This window comes from Trichosurus vulpecula, chromosome 9 (genome assembly GCF_011100635.1).
Source record: "Trichosurus vulpecula isolate mTriVul1 chromosome 9, mTriVul1.pri, whole genome shotgun sequence".
Taxonomy (NCBI): Eukaryota; Metazoa; Chordata; class Mammalia; order Diprotodontia; family Phalangeridae; genus Trichosurus; species Trichosurus vulpecula.
Window position 1 is genome coordinate 120,216,852 of NC_050581.1, and position 18,046 is coordinate 120,234,897.

General features: G+C 53.2%; 3 protein-coding genes across 4 annotated transcripts; 1 reads left to right on the forward strand and 2 right to left on the reverse strand.

Annotated features, from left to right (window-relative positions):
* Window positions 1-46: 46 nt before the first annotated feature.
* Window positions 47-6,935, reverse strand: NPRL2 (NPR2 like, GATOR1 complex subunit). 2 transcript variants are annotated; one of them, XM_036738907.1, is made up of 12 exons: window positions 6,850-6,935; window positions 6,514-6,689; window positions 6,334-6,425; window positions 4,549-4,717; window positions 3,897-4,005; window positions 2,772-2,908; window positions 2,549-2,646; window positions 2,274-2,310; window positions 1,638-1,731; window positions 1,062-1,179; window positions 306-448; window positions 47-212 (listed from the first exon to the last, which is right to left on the reverse strand). In XM_036738907.1, the coding sequence occupies exons 1-12, from the start codon at window positions 6,908-6,910 to the stop codon at window positions 145-147; spliced, it is 1,302 nt and encodes a 433-aa protein (XP_036594802.1). In that variant the 5' UTR covers window positions 6,911-6,935; the 3' UTR covers window positions 47-144. The 2 variants fall into 2 exon arrangements, with proteins under 2 accessions (XP_036594802.1, XP_036594803.1); XM_036738908.1 differs by lacking the exon at window positions 6,850-6,935 and adding an exon at window positions 6,776-6,823.
* Window positions 6,936-7,054: 119 nt separating this feature from the next.
* LOC118831535 (cytochrome b561 domain-containing protein 2) lies at window positions 7,055-10,661 on the forward strand. Its single transcript, XM_036738909.1, has 4 exons — window positions 7,055-7,127; window positions 7,470-7,675; window positions 8,742-8,779; window positions 9,551-10,661. The coding sequence occupies exons 2-4, from the start codon at window positions 7,549-7,551 to the stop codon at window positions 10,052-10,054; spliced, it is 669 nt and encodes a 222-aa protein (XP_036594804.1). The 5' UTR covers window positions 7,055-7,127; window positions 7,470-7,548; the 3' UTR covers window positions 10,055-10,661.
* A 585-nt stretch (window positions 10,662-11,246) lies between these two features.
* Window positions 11,247-16,981, reverse strand: TMEM115 (transmembrane protein 115). Its single transcript, XM_036739718.1, has 2 exons — window positions 16,083-16,981; window positions 11,247-12,189 (listed from the first exon to the last, which is right to left on the reverse strand). Exons 1-2 carry the CDS (start codon window positions 16,955-16,957, stop codon window positions 11,985-11,987), a joined length of 1,080 nt encoding a protein of 359 aa, XP_036595613.1. The 5' UTR covers window positions 16,958-16,981; the 3' UTR covers window positions 11,247-11,984.
* Window positions 16,982-18,046: the final 1,065 nt, after the last annotated feature.

Here is an 18,046-nt window from a genome sequence, read left to right on the forward strand (position 1 = left end):
CCAACGCCCTCTGCTGGACGGCGAAGGGAAAGGCAGGAAACAGAGCAGGAGGGCAGAGAAGGCCTTTATTGACCGAGCCCGCCCCTCCCCACCCAGTCCCGCAGGTGTAGGCGGCGGAGGACGCGGGGGATCCCGCAGGGGGCTTCACTTCCAGCAAACGATGATGTTGGGGTCGTTGTCCAGGCGCTCGTCCAGCTCCCGATAGCTCATTCCTAGGAGAATGGGCGGGAGGCGGTGCTCACTCTCAGAGCCCCCCGGCCTCCCCAGCGCACCCCCCCAGCCCCTCGGCCACCCCCTGCACCCACCCGTCTTGCAGCAGATCTCGTCGTAGCTGTGGCAGCCCGTGTAGAGGCGGGCCGGGTGGCTGCGCTCCTCCGAGGTGATGCGCACCGGGTACTTCTGCAGCCGCCTCATCAGGTTTTTCATGAGCCCAAACTGGATCAGCTTCCTGTTGGGGGACAAGAGGAGGGTGAGGCATCCATACCGGGCCAAGACCCTGCCTGGCCAGGCCTCCTGGCCCCGGTGGAATTAGGTGCCTACTGCGTGCACGGGGCACCTCCCCAGGAAACTTCTAAGGGTCAACGTCACTGATGCAGAGACGACCTCTGAGAGGAGAAACTGAGGCCCAGGGCAGGAAAGGTGTTTGGCTCAAAGCTGCTAACCCTTCTCTGCGGAAAGAGAGTTAGATTTGGAAATCAGCAGTCCTCCAGGTGAGGCAGGAGGGTGGACTGGAAGGCGTGCTGGGCAGTCACCTTCTCAGAGCTATCCGCCAGGGCCAATGCTGGATAAATGCCGCCAGCTCTCCTCCAAGTTTCCATGCCCTGATGGCAAAATGGTGACCAGCTCTGACTGCCACCCTGCCAGGGCTGTTGTGAAAGAAGCTTTAGGAACCCTAGATAGCCAAACAAATGAGGCACCTCCCCTCCCATGCGTCCCTCTGGCCCAAGGCCGGCTCCCTGGACCAGGGGCAAGACCCTCGGCTTGGAGCCTTCCTGGGCAGCCCAGCTTCCCAGAGCCCACTATTGTCTCTGGGACCCATCCGCAGTTGCGCCCTCACTGACCTTTCATCCACGTGCTGCAGCTGTTGGGTATAGCGGCCGATGAGGTCTCGGACAGTGGTGCCTGGGCTGAGGCCACAGTAGAGCTGGAAGACATCTCGGAGGCTGGCCCGCTTGTGACCTGGGGGTCCAGATGGTGACAGGAAGCTGGTGGCCCACATAGCTGAGGCTCTTTGCTCTCATTCTGGGCCTCAAGACAGTGTGAGGGGAGGACAGTTGGGAGGAATCGCAATCAGGATTTCTTCTCTACCATTTTGGGCCCCTAAAAGGCACTTTCACATAGTGGGATCTGGAGCTAGAAGACACCAGGGCCTGAATACTGGTTCCAACGCTTCTTGGCTGTATGACCACGGGCAAGTCACTTAACACTCTGTGCCTCAGTTTCCTTGTCCATAAAATGGGAATACACTACTTAGAGGGAAGCTCATGAGGTAAGTGATTTTTGAATCTCAAAATGCTTTATGGATTTTGGACTACTAGGATGTGGCTCCTCTAAGTTCGTGCAGAGGCAAACGGTAAGTGAATTCAGATGCCCTGGAAGCTGTGTCCTTGCCCGTATCCCTCCCTATCTTCCCATACCTTGTTTGGTGACATAGGCCAGACATTCCTCTTGTAGTGACTTATCATCCACCAGGTCCTGAACCTTGGGTGTGGGGCAGTACACATTGGAATACTGCGGGAGGAAAGACAGAGTGAGGCCTGAGGTGCCCACTGGCCCTCTCTTCCCCAAGCTTAGAAACTCCCAACTACAAGTCAGGAGAGTTGCTTCTGCCACTGAGTGGCTATGTGACCTCAGAAAAGTCCCTTACGCTCTTTGGGCCCCAGTGTCCATCGCTAAAAACTAAAATGTTAGATTGGATAGTCTTAAAAGGTCTCTTTGGATTCTAATGGAGCCAATGAATTTGCATCACTGAAAAAAAAAACCACCCCCAAACCAGGAAAGCTGGGTTCTAAACCTCATTCTGCTGCAGAATACTGGCTGTGTCACCTCCAACAAGGCCTTTCCCTTCTGGGCCTCAGTTTCTCCAGCTGTACAACCAGAGGACCAGACCATTCTGTGTCTGCTTTAGCCATGCACACAAGCCATTCCCCACTCCCACACATTCTTCTTATGCTTTTAGTGGGCACCATCATCTCGATTTCAAGTTGTGTTCAGAAGTGGAACTCCTCTTTCCATCCCAAATAAAACATTCCTCCCTCTGTTCCCCTTCTCACCTGGAGGATGGATACCAGGGTCACCACCCCATAGTACCTGCAGGAGACACATCCTGATCAGTGTTGGCCTCTGGCATCTACTGGGGCCTAAATCCCCCATCAGGCACCACCCCTAGCTTAGGTATTCTCAATTGGATGATAACATCTGTAGGGTCTCAGGAGAGGTCTCAAGATCTAGCAAATGGGAGGGGTGGGGAGGGGAGGTTCTGGTATTGCCCAGATCTTAGTGCCATCAGTCTTTCCCCCACCCATCTCTTGGTCCCTGGCCCACTCACAGCAGGTTCTGGATGGCAATCCGTACAAGGTTGAGCTCCACGTCAGCCTCAGCAGAAATTTTCTGGATATGTCGAAAGCCATCGATGTAGGGAAGTATCTAGAGAGGGTGGCTATGTCATCACTGAGTCCAGTCTGTGTACCCCACTGCCCACAGGAATGGAGAGGGAAGTTTGGCTGGCCAGGGGAACCCTGAGCAGGTGAGTGTGTGGCAGGTGGGCATACTTGCTGCGTGGTGAGGTCCCACTGGGAGTTGAAGAACTCATCCTTGTCCTTGGTAAAAACGGGCACGTCATACTCCTGGGCAATGGGGGGGTCAGGCCGCTGCTCAATGACCTTCAGGTGGATGGTATTAGATTCATCTATGGAGGAAGATGATAGGGATTCCAGGAAGCCTTCCAGAAGGGTACCAGGCTGCACTCACATGATTGCTTTTGTGTAATGCTTATCCTTTCCAAAGCACTTGTGTATGCCATTGTATGGTGGAACAGAAAGAATGATGACCCAGTAGGAAGCTCTACCACTAACTTTCTGTGTGGCTACGGAAAAGTCTAGTCCTATTTCACAGGTGATGAAATGAGGGCTCAATGAGATTTGGGTTTTGCCTACTTCCTTCTCTACAAAATTATGGAGATGGAATAGGAAGAGGACTAGATGACCTCTGAAGTCTCTTACAGCTCGAAAACCTAGGATGCTGGGAGAGTCCTCCCCTGATTCTCATCCCAGATGTGGTGGAAAGGCTAGGGATTAACTATCACATTGCACAGAGAAGCTGATGACCCCAAAGGGGAGATCACTTGTTGGAGAGCAGACATGGAGTTACCTGCAGAACTGGCACCAGAACCAAGGCTCTGGGGGCACCTCCTCATGGCCCATCCTCACAAAGTTCACTGTGCCCCAGATTTTGGAGCCTGATCACAAAGGGTTGAACCCTTTCTGTCTTCCTCCATTTACTTCAGTCTGTGACCTAACATAGGAACTTCTCCTGAGCGTGTCCCACTCCTCATGATGAGGCACCCCCTTTTCTCCCTTCACAAAGCTTGGTGCTTTTAAATCAGGAGTTCCCTTTGGCAGTCTGGGGAAGCCTACAGACTCCTTCTTAGAATCATGTTTTTAAATAATTGAAGGAAATGGTAAATGTCTTTTAGAGATGTTGGTGAAAATGAAGATGTCCTTTATTTCTCATTAAAGTTCATGGATGCCTTGAAAGCTTTTCACTTATCTTTTGGGGATGACGTGGGACAGTAATCTTTGGGGCTCTACATGGACAGCTTTGAATTCCATTTTCACTTGGGCAGGGATGTGCAGGCAGCCCCTCTCTGGGGGATGGACTGGACTCTGGGGCCTTACCTATGGGCAGGGTACATCTGCCTGTGGCATTGAGCTCCTCTAGGAGGATGGTCATGATGGGCACTAGCTTCTGTTTGCTCTCCTCTGTGGACACAAAGCTGCTCTCCAGCTACAAGGGAAAATGGGATGGAAAAAGTAAGCTATTGACCTTTCCTTGGGAGTTGCCATGAGGCCCATCAAGGGAAACAGCAAGCAGGGAAGGCAGATTCCTTGGTGCTCCATTTCACTCCTGATTGGTACAGTTTAAAAAGCACTGGATTTGCAGTCAGAAGATTTGGGCTCCAATCTAATTCTGACATTTTTTAGTTGTTTGGCCTTGGATAAATCACTGAACCTCTTAGAGCTTTATCTTACAGTTGGGGAAATAGGATTGGACTAAATGATCTCTGTTCCCTTCTACCTTTAAATCCATGTTCACAGGAGCCTAAGTCTTTTTCCTGCCTGGGCATCAGTTTCCTCTCTAGGGAATGGTAGTTGCACCAGGTGGTCTTTGAGGTCTCTTTCAACTCCATGAGTCTGGAGTAGGACTTTGTGCCTCCCTCAACCACCCAAGCTAAGTTACCCCAGGAAGACCAGGGCCATGGTTCAGTGCCCTGGGGCTTGAGCCCCTGGAGAAACGGCCCCCAAGAAGCTGGGTGGGACTGGTCCTGACCTCCAGCGTGGTGAGGTAGCCAGCCAGCTTCTTAACAATGGGCTCCAGAGCGCAAGTCTTGGCTCGGGCATCACACACGAAGCCCAGGTTGAAGAGCAGTGCATTTCGACTGTACTTCTTGTGCTCAATGCACACGGGGCAGCCAATCAGCTTCTTCTCCATGGCTGTCCTGAGCAGGAAGCAGAGTCAGTACAAGGGGGTGGCAGGTGCCTCTCTCTTAGGGGTGCCCCCCACTTTTCTGGAAAACCTCTTGGAGAATGGGAGAGAAGCTGGGCCTCTGGAGACCTCACTAGGATTCTGGTTCAGGGACTTGTCAGCTGTTTGTCCCTTGGCGATATTTCTCATTTTTGTCTTCTCCTGACACTACCCTGGTCCAGACCCTGGTCAGTTCCTGCCAAGGTGATTACCTAATTGTCTCAGACTTTAAGTCTTTCCCTGTCTAACCAATCCTGCAGTCTGCCAAAGGGATCATTGGAGAGCTCAACTTTGATCAAGCCTCTCTTTTACTCAAAATCCTCTTCTCTAAAGGATAAAATAAAAACTCCTTTTGCCTGGCATTCAAGGATCTGGGTGCAACCCATACTTTTAGCTTTACTTCACATTTTTTCCCTTCATATAGTCTCTGCTCCAGACCAACTGGGCTGTTTCCTAGTCTGATTTTGCCCCATGTCAAGAATGTACACCCTCTCAACATTCCACTCAAGGTCCAGATCAGGTGACACCTCTTCTATGAAATCTTCCTTGATTCCTCCCCAGTCTGTTGAAAGTGATCTCTGTCCCAATTTTTTCTTCCAAAAAGCATTTTTCTATTCAACAAACATCAAACACCTACTATGTGCCAGGCATCATGGATATAAAGATATCATTAAAAACTGAAACAGGTATGCCTCAAAAGAGCTAATATTCTACTAGGGGAAATATGTGGATGGATAAGTAAGTGCAAAATAGATTCAAAATAAACACAAAGTCGTTTGGCCAATGGTGTGGGAGGGAAGTGGATAGCACGAACAACTGGGGGAATCAGGAAAGGCTTCTTGTAGGAGATGGTGCTTAATCTGAATTATGAAGGGAGCCAGGGCTTCCACAGAAAGCATTCCAGGTATAGAGGACAGCCTGCACAGAGACAGGAAATGGATTATCACATTTGGATAACAGCCAAACAGGCTAGTTTTTTGGCTAGAAGAGAGTGCATAAGGGGTAATGTGAACTCAATATGAAAATACAGTTTGGAAGAAGCACATAAAGGACTTTAAATGCCGCAGGTGCACACATAAATTTCTATTCTAGATGCCCAGAGGGAATCAATGGGCTTCTGCTTGGACTGGGGAGTGATATGATCAGATTTGTACTTTAAGAATATAAATTTGTGGGTGAATATAAACTAGCTGTGTGGAGGACGGATGGGAGAGGAAAAGGGGCTGGAGGTAGGGAGTCCAATTAGTAACCAATTATAGTAGCTCAGGCATGTAAATGGTGAGGAGGGTGGCAGTTGTAATGAGTGCAGAAAAGGAGATGAGGAGCCAGCTAGGGAAACATGAGTCAAGGTGATCTGGTGACTAAGGTGAAGAAGCTGCATGTGAGTGGAAAGCCAGTGCTACCTTCCTTGTCCATCTGGCCCTTTCACATTTTACCTTGCGGACCTGCCCAGTTCTTCCTAGGCACCTCTAAGCCCCCCGAGGCCAGGGCCTGTGTTTTTCAGCACTGCCCCCTCTGCCCCCATTTAGCAGGTCTCGGAGGTGTGGGGGGGGGGGGGTCTCCCAGGCTGGAGGCGGGGCCAGGACTTACACCGTGATCAATTTGTTCTGCAGCTCGGGCTTGGTGATGACATACACCTGCACGGTGTCAAACAGCTCTCTGGAGATGAAGTCCTCGGGCACCTGGGGAGACAGCCCTGGGCAGCTCGTGGGGTGCCACGGCCCTGCCCCGCTCTTTCCTCCACCTTGCCTCGCCCCGCCCCACGCCTACCTGGTAGGTGATTTTGGGGCCCAGCGTGGGGTGGAATTCGCTGAAGAAGATGCACTCGATCCTGCTGCTGCTGCCCATGGCGGCTGGCTGGGGCGCGGAGACCCTGCAGAGACCCCCGAGGGCCAGGGGCCGGAGCCCCAGCCCAGCTTCTGGAAGAGAGACGGCCGCTCGAGGCGCTGAAGAGGGAAAGACATGAGGCCTGCCTCAGTTTCCCCACGTCCGGGCCGCAGGGGCTCCCCGGGTGGTGGATGCTGGCGCATACCCCTTGCCCTGTCGACCCCGAGCCCCACCGGGACTACGCAGCTCCCGCGAGCCCGACCTCGGCTGATACAGTACCTGCACAAGTGCAGAAAAGGAGCCGGCTCCCGTGGGCGCCTGCGCAGTAGCAAGGCAGCATGCGAGCCTCCTCCTTACCCCGCCCATTTCCCAAGAAGACCTGGGGCCTGCGCACTGCGTTCCAAGGGGAGGGATCCAGGGACTCGTCTTGGCGTAAGTTCCGCACTGGAGGAAGTCGCACCCGGAAGGGAGGGGAGCCCTTCTCCATGGAGGCGGTGCCTTAGGTGTTTCCCGGTACTTCCTGTTAGAAGCCGGAAGGCCGTGAGCCCAGTAGGCAGGTGAGCCTAGGGGATTCCAGAATGGGTACGGGTTGCAGCACCTTAGTCTGCGGCGCGTGGTGGGAGCTGTGGTCGCGGGGTGAGGGGATTAACTACAATTCCCACAATGCTTCTCGGTCGTCTTTGGTCGAGTAACCCGCCTGTGGCTAGAGAACTACTCTTCCCGCCGTGCCCTGCCCTCGACTTTTGGGTTTCTTGGGCCGGCGCCAGCGTGGTGCATCTTGGAACTCGTAGGCCTCATGGCCCTTCACCAGCATCCTACCTGGGAGCGTCCCGCTTGTTGGTCTCCTTACCCCTTGGCTAGCCAGGTGTGGGTGACGCCGCCCTATCTATTCCGACCAGGTCCCGAGTGGTTGCGAAGATCTCCCCGGGGGACGGCTTTTGGGCCCCCAGCCCTAGGACCATTTCGCCACCTCGGGACATGGCCCTGACCGTGGAGACTGAGTCGCGCATCTACCGGGGCCTGCGCGCCGCCTCGGGGGCTGCCGCCCACCTAGTGGCCCTCGGCTTCACGGTGTTCGTGGCCGTGCTGGCCCGGCCCGGCTCTAGTAAGTGGGATGGGGTCGGAGTGCACCCCTTGGCCGAGGGCCAGGAGGTGGTTCGGGAAGGAGGGGCCTAGACCAGAGCCCTAGGACGTCCGGGGCCAGGGCAGCCGCGGGCCCTCCTTTCCCTCTGGCGGGGATCCCAGGGAGGTTTGTCGGCTTGGGTCTGGCTGGCCAGAAGCCAGTTGCATTCCTGCAAGGAACACCCCTTGGCCAGACTTTCTGACCCTGGCATACTTTGTGTGACCCGCCCCAGCCACTCCTGGATGCTCCGACAAGATGTCTCCCCCCACCCCCCCATCCGTGCCTCAGTGGCCATTTCCCTGCTGCCTTTGGGGGAAGGGCCAGTCTCCACCTGTGTCGCTGGTCAGGCACAAGGATCCTGGTCATCGGATATAGAGCCTTAAGGAAGTTCGGAGATCATCTTTCACTTGGCCTACAGCTCAGCATGTTTGTTGTTGTGGCTTGGCCACTCTCGGCACTTCTGCAAGATGTGTCCTCACTCCCTGTGGGAAAGGTTGACCAGGTTCTTGTTGGCCACAGTGGTGGAGTTTAGGGTCCCTTGGCCAGGGCAGCCAGGCTACTTCCAGGATCTCCTGAAAGTTGTACCTAACTCTTTGGGTAGGTGCCTGGAGGGGACTGTCAATGTTGAGAGGGAGGGCTGGAAATGTGGAGCCGGCCTGGGGTTGTAGGTGACAGAAAACTCTTCCTAATCGTTTTATCGCTGATGTTTGAATTCTGACCAAGTAGGAAAATGGGTGGTGTGAGATTTTGGTCCGGCCTCTGTTCCATCCTCCCTGTGAAAGAGTTCAGTGAGGTCTCTGGGAGATGGGAGTCTGGAATGCTCTTCCAGCTACACTCTTGGCTATGGCTGCTCAGAGAAAAGTCATTTCCAACCTCAAATTGAGCTGGACTAGACCTTACCTAGTTGGGGGGGGTGGGGTTAGAAGCTCATGTACCCATTTGCAGGGAGATAATATTGTTTCCCTCAACCCCTTTCCTTAAGCTTAGTTGACTCCCCTAACCCCAATTTCTAGACCACTTTTGGTTGCAGCCTTCCTCCTCCTTTCAGGTCTGTTCTCCTGGCACCCGGTGCTTATGTCTCTGGCTGTAAGTAACCTATTGTCAGTTTCACCTATGGCTTGGATGGTGCCCCTTGGGGATGGGGGGAGGGGCAGCATCTTGGGGAGGGAGTAGGGGATGAGCACGAATAACCACTGATGGCCCATTCCTACTGTCTGTGCTTCTTGTCCCAAATATTGGAAGTTTGCCCAGTTTGCTGTGCAGACAATTTACTAGTTCATTTAAAGAGTCCAAGTTGGTATATTCATATACCTAGATGCACTTCAGCCCTTTAATTTAGCTTATTACATGTCATCTAATTTTCCCTTAAGTATGGTCCCTATTTAGCTGGCTTTTACAGGATGAGATGATATCTATCCCCTATCAGTCCCACATTGGTGACATGGAACAAATTCATCATTTAGAGCTTAGAGGTTTTTTGCTGTGTATGTGTATGTGTGTAAAGCAGAGGTAATATTTAAAAAAGGACCAAAGAGAGGAAAATCTGTGGTAGGTTCAGCTCTTGATTTCTGCAGGTATCCACCTTTGAACACAGGCCCATCCATTACTAGCTCAATCCCAACCTTCCCACCACTTCAACTCAGCCTGAGGTCAAGGCAGATCCAGAATGCTGGCTTGAGTTGGATAGCATCAGGAAGGTAATATGAGCCATTGCGAAAAAGTCATAGCCAGAATTCCAGAGGCCAGGTAGAAAAGTTTGGCTTCTCTGCTCCTTGGGCTACATCTTTTTCATTAGCTTGGTTAGTTAAAAGTTGGCTCACTTGAGAGCTCATGCCTCGGTCCTATTTGTCTCTCCAGTTCTCATTCCTGATGACAGAAGCGCTGCTGGTCTTTTCCCCAGAGAGCTCCTTGTTACGATCCTTCTCCCGAAAGGGCCGGGCACGATGCCACTGGGCACTTCAGCTGCTGGCCCTGCTGTGTGCCCTGCTGGGCCTGGGCCTGATTGTCTACAACAAGGAGCAGCATGGCAAAGCTCACCTGGCTACATGGCATGGATGGGCAGGGCTGCTGTCAGTGCTGTGGGCTGCGCTGCAGTGCACAGGTGGGCTGGTGCTGCTGTACCCCAAGCTGCTCCCACGATGGCCACTGGCCAAGCTGAAGCTGTATCATGCCACCTCAGGGCTGGTGGGTTACCTGCTGGGCAGTACTAGCCTCCTCTTGGGCATGTGCTCACTCTGGTTTACCACCACACTGGGGGGTGGTGCCTGGTACCTGGCTGCTCTCTGTCCCATTCTCACCAGCCTGGTGGTCATGAATCAGGTGAGCAATGCCTACTTATACCGCAAAAGGATTCAGCCATGAAGGAGAAAGCATCCGTCTGCCCCTCCTCTCTCTACTGTGGTAGTCCTGCATTCTTCCCAGAAAAAGCTGCTCACAGTCTTGCTGGGACTCTCTTGGCTTTCCTGACACCAGGCAGGCCTGGGTCATATATTGTCCCTTTGGAGGACAGGTGGAAGAGATGTGAATCGAGGAAGGGTGCTATGTGCCCCACATACAGAGACTATCTCATCTTCCTGCTGCCTGTGAAGGGCATGTGAGCACATGGATGGACTGCTGGCAGCCTGCCTGCCTGCCTCTTCTGCTCATCTTTTAAACTCTTGTCAGTGTTTGCAAAAAAGGAAAAAAAAGTGACTATGGAAAGCAAGAGGTAGGGGAAGAGCTCTGAGCCAGAATTGATTCTTATGGTACCATTAGTATGAAGAAACAGTTTGGGCCACTGTTGGGGGTGACAGTGAAGTTTTGGTCAGGCCTTGGCTCCGGAGGGCAGAGCAGTTTCCCCTTGCTTAAGGGTCAGGGAGACCTGAGGAGAACCTGCCATTTCCTAGGAAGCAGGAATGGCGGGAGGGTAAGGCTGAGGAGTTAAAGATGTGCTCTTGTACTTCCTATAAAGCTCTTCTATTTACCTGTCTGTGTGTGCATGTAATTGGTATATTACCAGTTCAAGAGTTAGTGCCTGCATGAGTTGAGGGCAGGAATGGGAGCGACCAATAAGATAATTCCCTCTAAAATAGCCTATACAGCCAACAGCTGGGTGAGGTATGGCAAGATGGAGAAAAGAGCTAACCCGATGACCCCTCAAACCAGCAGAGGATGGTACCTATGGTCAATGTAGAGCCTTGGCATCTATCCCCTCTCACTATGCAGGTAGCCAGGTCTCTTTCAAAGAAAAAGAGAGCCAGAAGACAGAAGCAAGAGGTGTTAATAGTCCTAAGTTAAATCTCTTTTCTCAGAGGCCAGCTGAGGAGTAGAAGTCATGGAAGGCCAGAAGAAAGAAACTGTAGAGGTCTGAGGAATGAGGAGTTAATATTAAGTTGGTAAGATGAAAACAGAGTAGGAAAGAAGTTGTGGGGTGGTGGTAGTCTCCATTCCAACAGTTTAAGAGCAGCAGGAGACAAAAGCAGCAACCCAGGATGCAGTCTGCAGAGTCTTGTGGGTCCTGGGGAGGCCATGCCTCACTGAGGCATGTGCTCAGGACAAAGCCACCAGAAGCCGGTCCTCAAAGAACTGCTTTATTTATACTGAGAGTCCAGGCTCCCCATTCAAGTGGTCCTTTAAAAAAACACCCCCATGAATTTTAGCCCCAACATTAGTCCCTATTCTGGAGAAACCCCAGACCTGGGGATGAAGGCTCACTCATATGTATTGCCCGACTCCAGCCAAGGGAAAACCAAACTGCAATGCTAACACGTCCCTGGAGTGGTGGGGTTAGGAATGGCAGGGTGGCAGCGGTGCCTTGGGGGCTGGACCTTGTCACATCCAGCCTTGGGCCTGAGTCCCCAGAATTCTTTTTTGGCAAATTCTTGCCTGGTAGCAGATGGCAGGAAGAGAGACTGCTCTACCAACAAAGGTCTGCCACAGAATCAGAGGAGTAAGGTTACCCCATTGGGCCTGGTTGACAAACCAGTCAAGTGTGATTACGAGGCTGAATCTTGGGTCAGGCCCAGGCCATGTGCTCCCTGCTCCTGGACTTAGTGGTTGTCTGGTGGGTGAGCCAGGCCTTAGGGGCATAGTGTTGGCAGGGGCCATGTGTCCAGAAGCATCAGCAGAGTGCACAGTGTGACCCCATGGACCTAAAAAGATTTCCCTCCTTGCCTTCTCTCCTTGGGAAGCAGTCAGCTTCTGGGAATGGCTGAGCAGGGAGATAAGGAGAAGGCCGGAGGGTGGTCCAAATGGTGTGACTACTGACCAGGCTGGGGAAAGGGAATTATGCCCTTCGGCTGGGAGGTCTGGGTTACAGCTGGGGAGGGGCTTCCTCAAAGGTGATCAGGCTGGATTCAGGGCCAGCCCCTTTCCCAGGGGGGTTGGGGCTTTTCTCAGGGAGCAGGGGGCTGTCCACCTTGCTCATGGCCTCCTCATCCTCATCATCCATGCTAGGCCAGGCTGACTGGTCTTCTACTCGCTTCAAACGCTCATTTAGGGCCTTCAGGGCCAGTTGCCTGTGGAAGAAAAGACATGGGACCATTACTGGGAGGGCCAGGTCTTGGCTGCATCAAAACCTCTGCTGGCTCCTAGAGCCCTCTTTTCAGAATCTGATTTCTTTTCCAAATGACCACAGCATATCTTGCCGATCCGTCTGCTCATACCCCAACTATATTCCCCTTCCCCATGTCTGCCATTCCGAGAATCATCAGCTCCCTTTCTAAGCAATCTTTCATTTTAGGTCAATCCAGTCAGTACTGAGCCTATACAGCCCAGTACCCTGCTGGGTGCTGTGGATGGAGGAAAACCATCTTGCCCTGATTTAGTGGGAAGAACACTGTAGCTGAAGTCTGGCCCTGCAGCATACTGACTGGGTAACTGGGCAAGTCACAATCTCTCTAAGCCTGGTTTCCCTACCTGTAAAGTGAGGATGACACTTTACTGCTTGAGGATCAGAGATGTAGAAAAAGCACCTTCTAAGAACACCAAGCACCCTACACTATTGGCCCACTCTTGCTGTGTGCCTCTCCATCTGTGCCTTCCTAGCCTGTCCTGGCCATGGTAGTTCCTAGCTAAAGAAGGCACTGTGGAGGCTCTAGCTCCTTGGCTTACAGTGCTTGAGGGCTTCAAGGATCCCCTCAGGACTGGTCCTCTGGGTCTTGCTCTGGGGTAGTGAGGAGTGCTTCTTGGGCTAAGGTGGATGAGATGAGATGGAAACGAGAAAGCAAAGTTAGGAAAGGTCCCTTGTAGAGTCCTTGAGGAGTGCACACTTTGAAAGTGTGACTGGTTACAAATGCAGCTGCAGGCTTTGAAGATCTCAAAACCCTTATACCATGTAGATCTGATGCCACTCAGGGAAACCAACCCTACTCCAAGTCTTGCCAATGTTGACTATTCCTCTGGCTACACCCAAGGCTTTAGTACACCCATTCTGAGGCAGGTGCTGGCTGAGCTGCCTGTACCACTTCCAGTAAGCTGTCTGCCCCCAGGCCCACTCAGGGCAAAGAGTAAGGTCCTTCAAGTCCTGGGCATCAGTATAGAGTCCAAGGAGGAGCAGAACACAGACCCTCCTTTTCCCTTTTCTGTAGGGGAAGGATCACCTGGCAAAGCTGTGATAGGTGTTTTTCCCTTCCAGTCATCAGGGCTCAACTGTCTCAAACCACCCCCTTTGATGGCCTCAACACATAGCTTGGTGGTGTTTCCTAAGTATAAAGAGCAGTGCAAGATTTCCGGGACAGAAAGGAGTTTCAGTACCATCCTTTGATGTGAGCTTTGTTATTCGCTATTTAGTTTCCATCTGAGGGAAATAAGCTGCTTTGCCTGCCCCTCCTGTCATTTCCTACCCCTTCCCTGGAGGGTGATAGTCTCTAGCCAGTTATTCGACATTTTGAGTTTGGGGCAGAGGCCTACTAACAACTGACATTTCTGTAGCACTTTAAGATTGGCAAAACTCTCTCCTTCCAAAAGTTCTGAAACACACGCAGTACAAGTATTATTATCACCCCTATTTTAGAGATGGGGAGCCTGCGGTCCAGTTGTTCTGGTAACTGCTGGTGTCCATATTAGACCCCAGAGCTTACAGAGCTCCATTACACCCTCCTTATGAAGCAAAGACCAGTGCCCAACTTGCCCTCTGTTGGGAGGCTCACTTAAAGATTAACCTGAGAATTGAATGAATGTGCCTGAGCAGAGATTGGGGTCCATTAGGAAGTTCATCTATGTGGTGCTGGTAAGCTAGGCTTGCTAACTGATCTGTAGGGGTATAGCTCATCTGCACTTCCCTAATCTATGGCATGACCTTGGTGGCCTCCCTAGATCTGGTGAGGGCTGGCAGAAACCTGCTTACCCAGCAAGTGACAGCTGGGAACTGGGAGAGCAGGTAATAAAAGCCACAGTGCTACCACCCTCACCTGCCTGGTAACCCTCTTCCTGTATGTGTTCTGTGGACACATATGCCAAGCATGCCCAGAAGTAGAAATTATCTGTCCCATTTCCTAGTTGGTAGTTTTAGTCCCTGAAGTTCCCAGCCAGAAAAGAACAAGTAATTGTAAGGTCTGTCTTTGCCACACAGTCTGGGATGGAAAAAGCCAGTTTGTTCCTGGCCTCACCTGGGTGGGGACAAGAATGCTGGGGGGAAGAGTGGGACTGGGAATTGGGTTTTAAATACTATTCTAGGAATCTTTCCCTCAGGAGATGAAACAGCTTTAGGCTTCAGAGAAGAGGTAAAAATGTTCACTGGTCTGATGCCTAATCTTAAGGGGAGGTCAGGTCTGACCTCTGGCTTGGGTACATAGAAATGCTAGAACCAAGCTATACGACCCTCCCAGTACAAGTGAAATGAAGTTCAACTTCAAAGGAAAAACAAAGCCAACCTACTTAGTGAGGCTTCTAGCCAAGATGCCAGTTTCATGTTTAAGCAAATGTTCCTTGGAGCAAACCAGGGTCCTGAGGACCCGGATTCCTGTCCCAGTTCTGATACTTCCTTGCTGGGTGATCCAGACCAAAGAATTTCTCTTCTGAATTTTAATTTCCTCCTCAGTCAAATAGGGTTAGCTATACTGGCATTACCTGTTTAACAGAGTTGGGAGATCAGTGAAAGCATAGGAAAGTACTTTCTAAATCCCTATTTTAGGCCCCTGACCACAGCTGATTGCTCCAAAGGGATCATCAAGAATGAATTTTGAAGGTGGGTGAGATATGATGCTGCTATAGTTCTGTAGAGGGGTTCTTTGTCCTGCTTGTAGGCTAATAACCTGGGGAAAAGAGAAGGCTATGATTTCATGTAAGTATGAATACTATAGCTGAAGCCTAGAAGTGAAACAGCAGTTTTCCCTGGGGAGGCATGAACAGCTGATTTACTCAATGGGTTTGTTGGTCCCCTAAGGAGCTCAGGGGAGAAATGAAGCAGCTAACTTTACCTGCCAAGAGGGAGACCTTTCTGGCAATACCCCACGCTTTCAAGACTACAGACACCGAATTTAGCTGAAAAACCTTAAGGCCTGAGCATTTAAATGTTTAGGTGAACCCAACACTGGAAAGAAGCTGTCTAATTACAAGGTGAGTTTAGGGATTACTGAGTTCTAGTCCTCATTTAGGCCTTAGGCCTTATATCTGGTGCACTGACAAAAACTTTGGATTCACAAAGTGTATGAACTGGAGGGACCATAGAAAGGATCAAGGTTCCTGAGGCTTCTGAGGTCACCAAGTCAGCATGGTGGAAAAAAAGAGTTCTAGGCTCAGTTGCCACCTCTGTGGCTTACTGTCTACATGACTATGCAACTCCACATTTCTCAGACAAGGAGACAGGCTAAGAGCAAAGTCCAGGTCATCTGCTGAGGCCCTGGTGGAGCCAGAACAAGAACTCGGGTTTCCTTTCAATAAGTCTGACATGCAAAGAGAACCAGGATCTCAGGGGGTTTGACCCCTGAGTCAAGCCTGAGACCATTCTGGACAACTGGTCATTCAGCTTCCTCCTTCCCTTCCTTCTGGACTCAAAAGGGATCAGATTCAATCTATAGCTTTCTCCAGATTCCTGGCACCAAAAGAAAGACAGCATGATAGTTTCAGCTCTGGGGAAAATGGCATGTAAAACTGGATGTTTAGTGAAGGCTTGGAAATAGAACTGACCGGAATGAGGGAATGAATCCATAACTCTAAGTCCCTAGGAGAAACACTGGGTTTGGGTTCTTGAGGTTTCAGAGCCGGCCACAGGACCTGATAACACCCTAGAGTGTAAAGTGCACTGGATTTGGGAATGGAGAACTGTGGTCTGAACCCAGCCCTGCCACTGTTTGACCCTGGGCAAATAATGCAGTTTTAGGCCTCAGTTTTTTCATCTGTAAAGCCAGTGAACTGGATTGGATGATTTCTAGTCTCTTGCCGTTCTAAATCTATGAACCTGTGAGCCTACCTTCTGCGCTCAGCATCCTGGGGGTCTGTGCCTGGGAGGCTAATGGTGATGGAAGAAGGAGCCCCCACATCATAGCGCTTCACAGTCTTTCTGCAGACCTTCACCTTCACGAGGAGACTGTGCACCAAGTTTGCCACCAGGGCCACAACAGGCTGCAGGATTTCGGGGAAGAAGGTGGCAAAGGCAAAGTGGTCCGACATATCCCCCCTGCCCCGGCTGTGGCGCTGGTAGAATCGCAAGTACACCCAGCCTGAGAGCACCCCAAAGCCGTATGAGGCCAGGGCACTGCTTTCCACCAGAGGAGTGAGTCGCAGCAACACGAGGGAGATGAGCAGCAGCATGGGCACCACCCGCATCCGCACCTGGGGCACCTTCAGCACCACGCTGTCCCCCATGGTCTGTTTGAGGGCCACCAGGACGCCGCCCAGGAAGCCCAGCACCCCGTGGATGCGCACGGTGAAGAGATAGGCCAGGTTGAAGGAGGCCATGTAGGTGAGGAGGTAGGCGAAGGCCCCCAGCAGCCCCACGGACACGTTCACCACGGCGAAGAAGACGAGCAGCTCCAGGGCCCCCCAGAGCGGCTCCAGAAGCTGGCCGGCCGCCACCACCGTGGCCAGGCTCAGGGCCACGTCCCACACGTGCAGCTCCACCAGCCCATGCGTGGCCAGGGTCCAGACCCAGAAGTTGGGCGGGAAGAGGTAGCCGGGGGTGACGGCCAGGCCCACGCCCGTGTCCAGCGCGAAGGACAGCAGGTAGAGCAGCAGTACCGAGGCGCACAGGGCCTTCACCACCACGCTGGCGCTGGCCAGGGCGGCGCCCAGGGGGAGGCGGGCCCCGGCCCCGAGCGCCAGCCCGGGCCGCTGCGGCTGCTGCATCTTCCGGGGACTGCGGGCCGCGGCCGGGGGCCTGGCCTAGACACGGGGCCGGGCCCCCGGGCCCGCTGCGGGCCCCGCCGGCTCTGGCCTCAGGCCGCGGCCTCCCCCATCCGCCCCGGGTCGGCCCGCCCGCCCGCCGCCGGGGGGCGCCCTTCCCGTCTTCCTCCGCGGGGCCGGGGCTTAGCGCCGAGGACCCCCCGGGGGCCTGAGGATGGCCTGGAGGCCGAGTCCACTCCCGTAGCTGGCTCCGCCACCGGCTTCCCTTAGGCCGCGGCCTCCTCCGCCGCCACAGCCGCAGCCGCCCCCGACTCCTCCGGGGCCGACAAACAGGCCACCGCGCCTGCGCAACGGGAGCGGGCCGCACCGCGTCTCTCCGCCCCGAGGCACCACGGGACTTGGAGTCCGCGTCCGGGTGTGAGGAAGTGAGGACAGCGCCTGCGCCGATTGGACCGCAAGCAAGGGGCATGTTGGGAGTTGTGGTTCTGGAGCGGGCAGTGAGGGGCGGGGAGAGACAGGTCAGCTCCTCTCTGACTCGAGCAGTTTCTCCGAGAACCTTAAGGAGACTTTGGGGCACCTACTACCTGAAGGACTGCCCTGGGGCTGGGACGGCGCCATGGCTGGGGGAATCGACCTGGGCAGGTTGTCTGGAGCGGGTGGGAAGGGTGGTAGGCACACCCCAGGCCCCGCTCCGGGATGGAGGGGGCCCCGAAGCCTTTCCTCTGTGGGGAAGAGGGCACCGGGGTGATAATCGCCTGTTCTGCCCCCCGCTCCTGGCCCGAGGGTTGCCCTGCGCCCCAGCTCTCCAGGGAAGGGGCAGTGGGACGTCCGGACCTTGACGGCGCGGAAGCAGATCGTGGGAGCTGGGGGAGGAAGGGGAATTAGAAGATTGTCTTTCCCCCAAATGTGGTGGGCACCAGAGACTTAGTTTGACATTGGGATTTCCCCATCAGACCAGGGACTCCATGAGAACATGTCGTTTCCATGTCTTTCAAGGGGCTTCTAGAGCCAGGGCTGTCTCTCGATCCTCAGATCCAGAACAGGAAGGTTTCGGAGCATTGATTTTTCCATCAGAGCCTTTCCCCTTCCCCC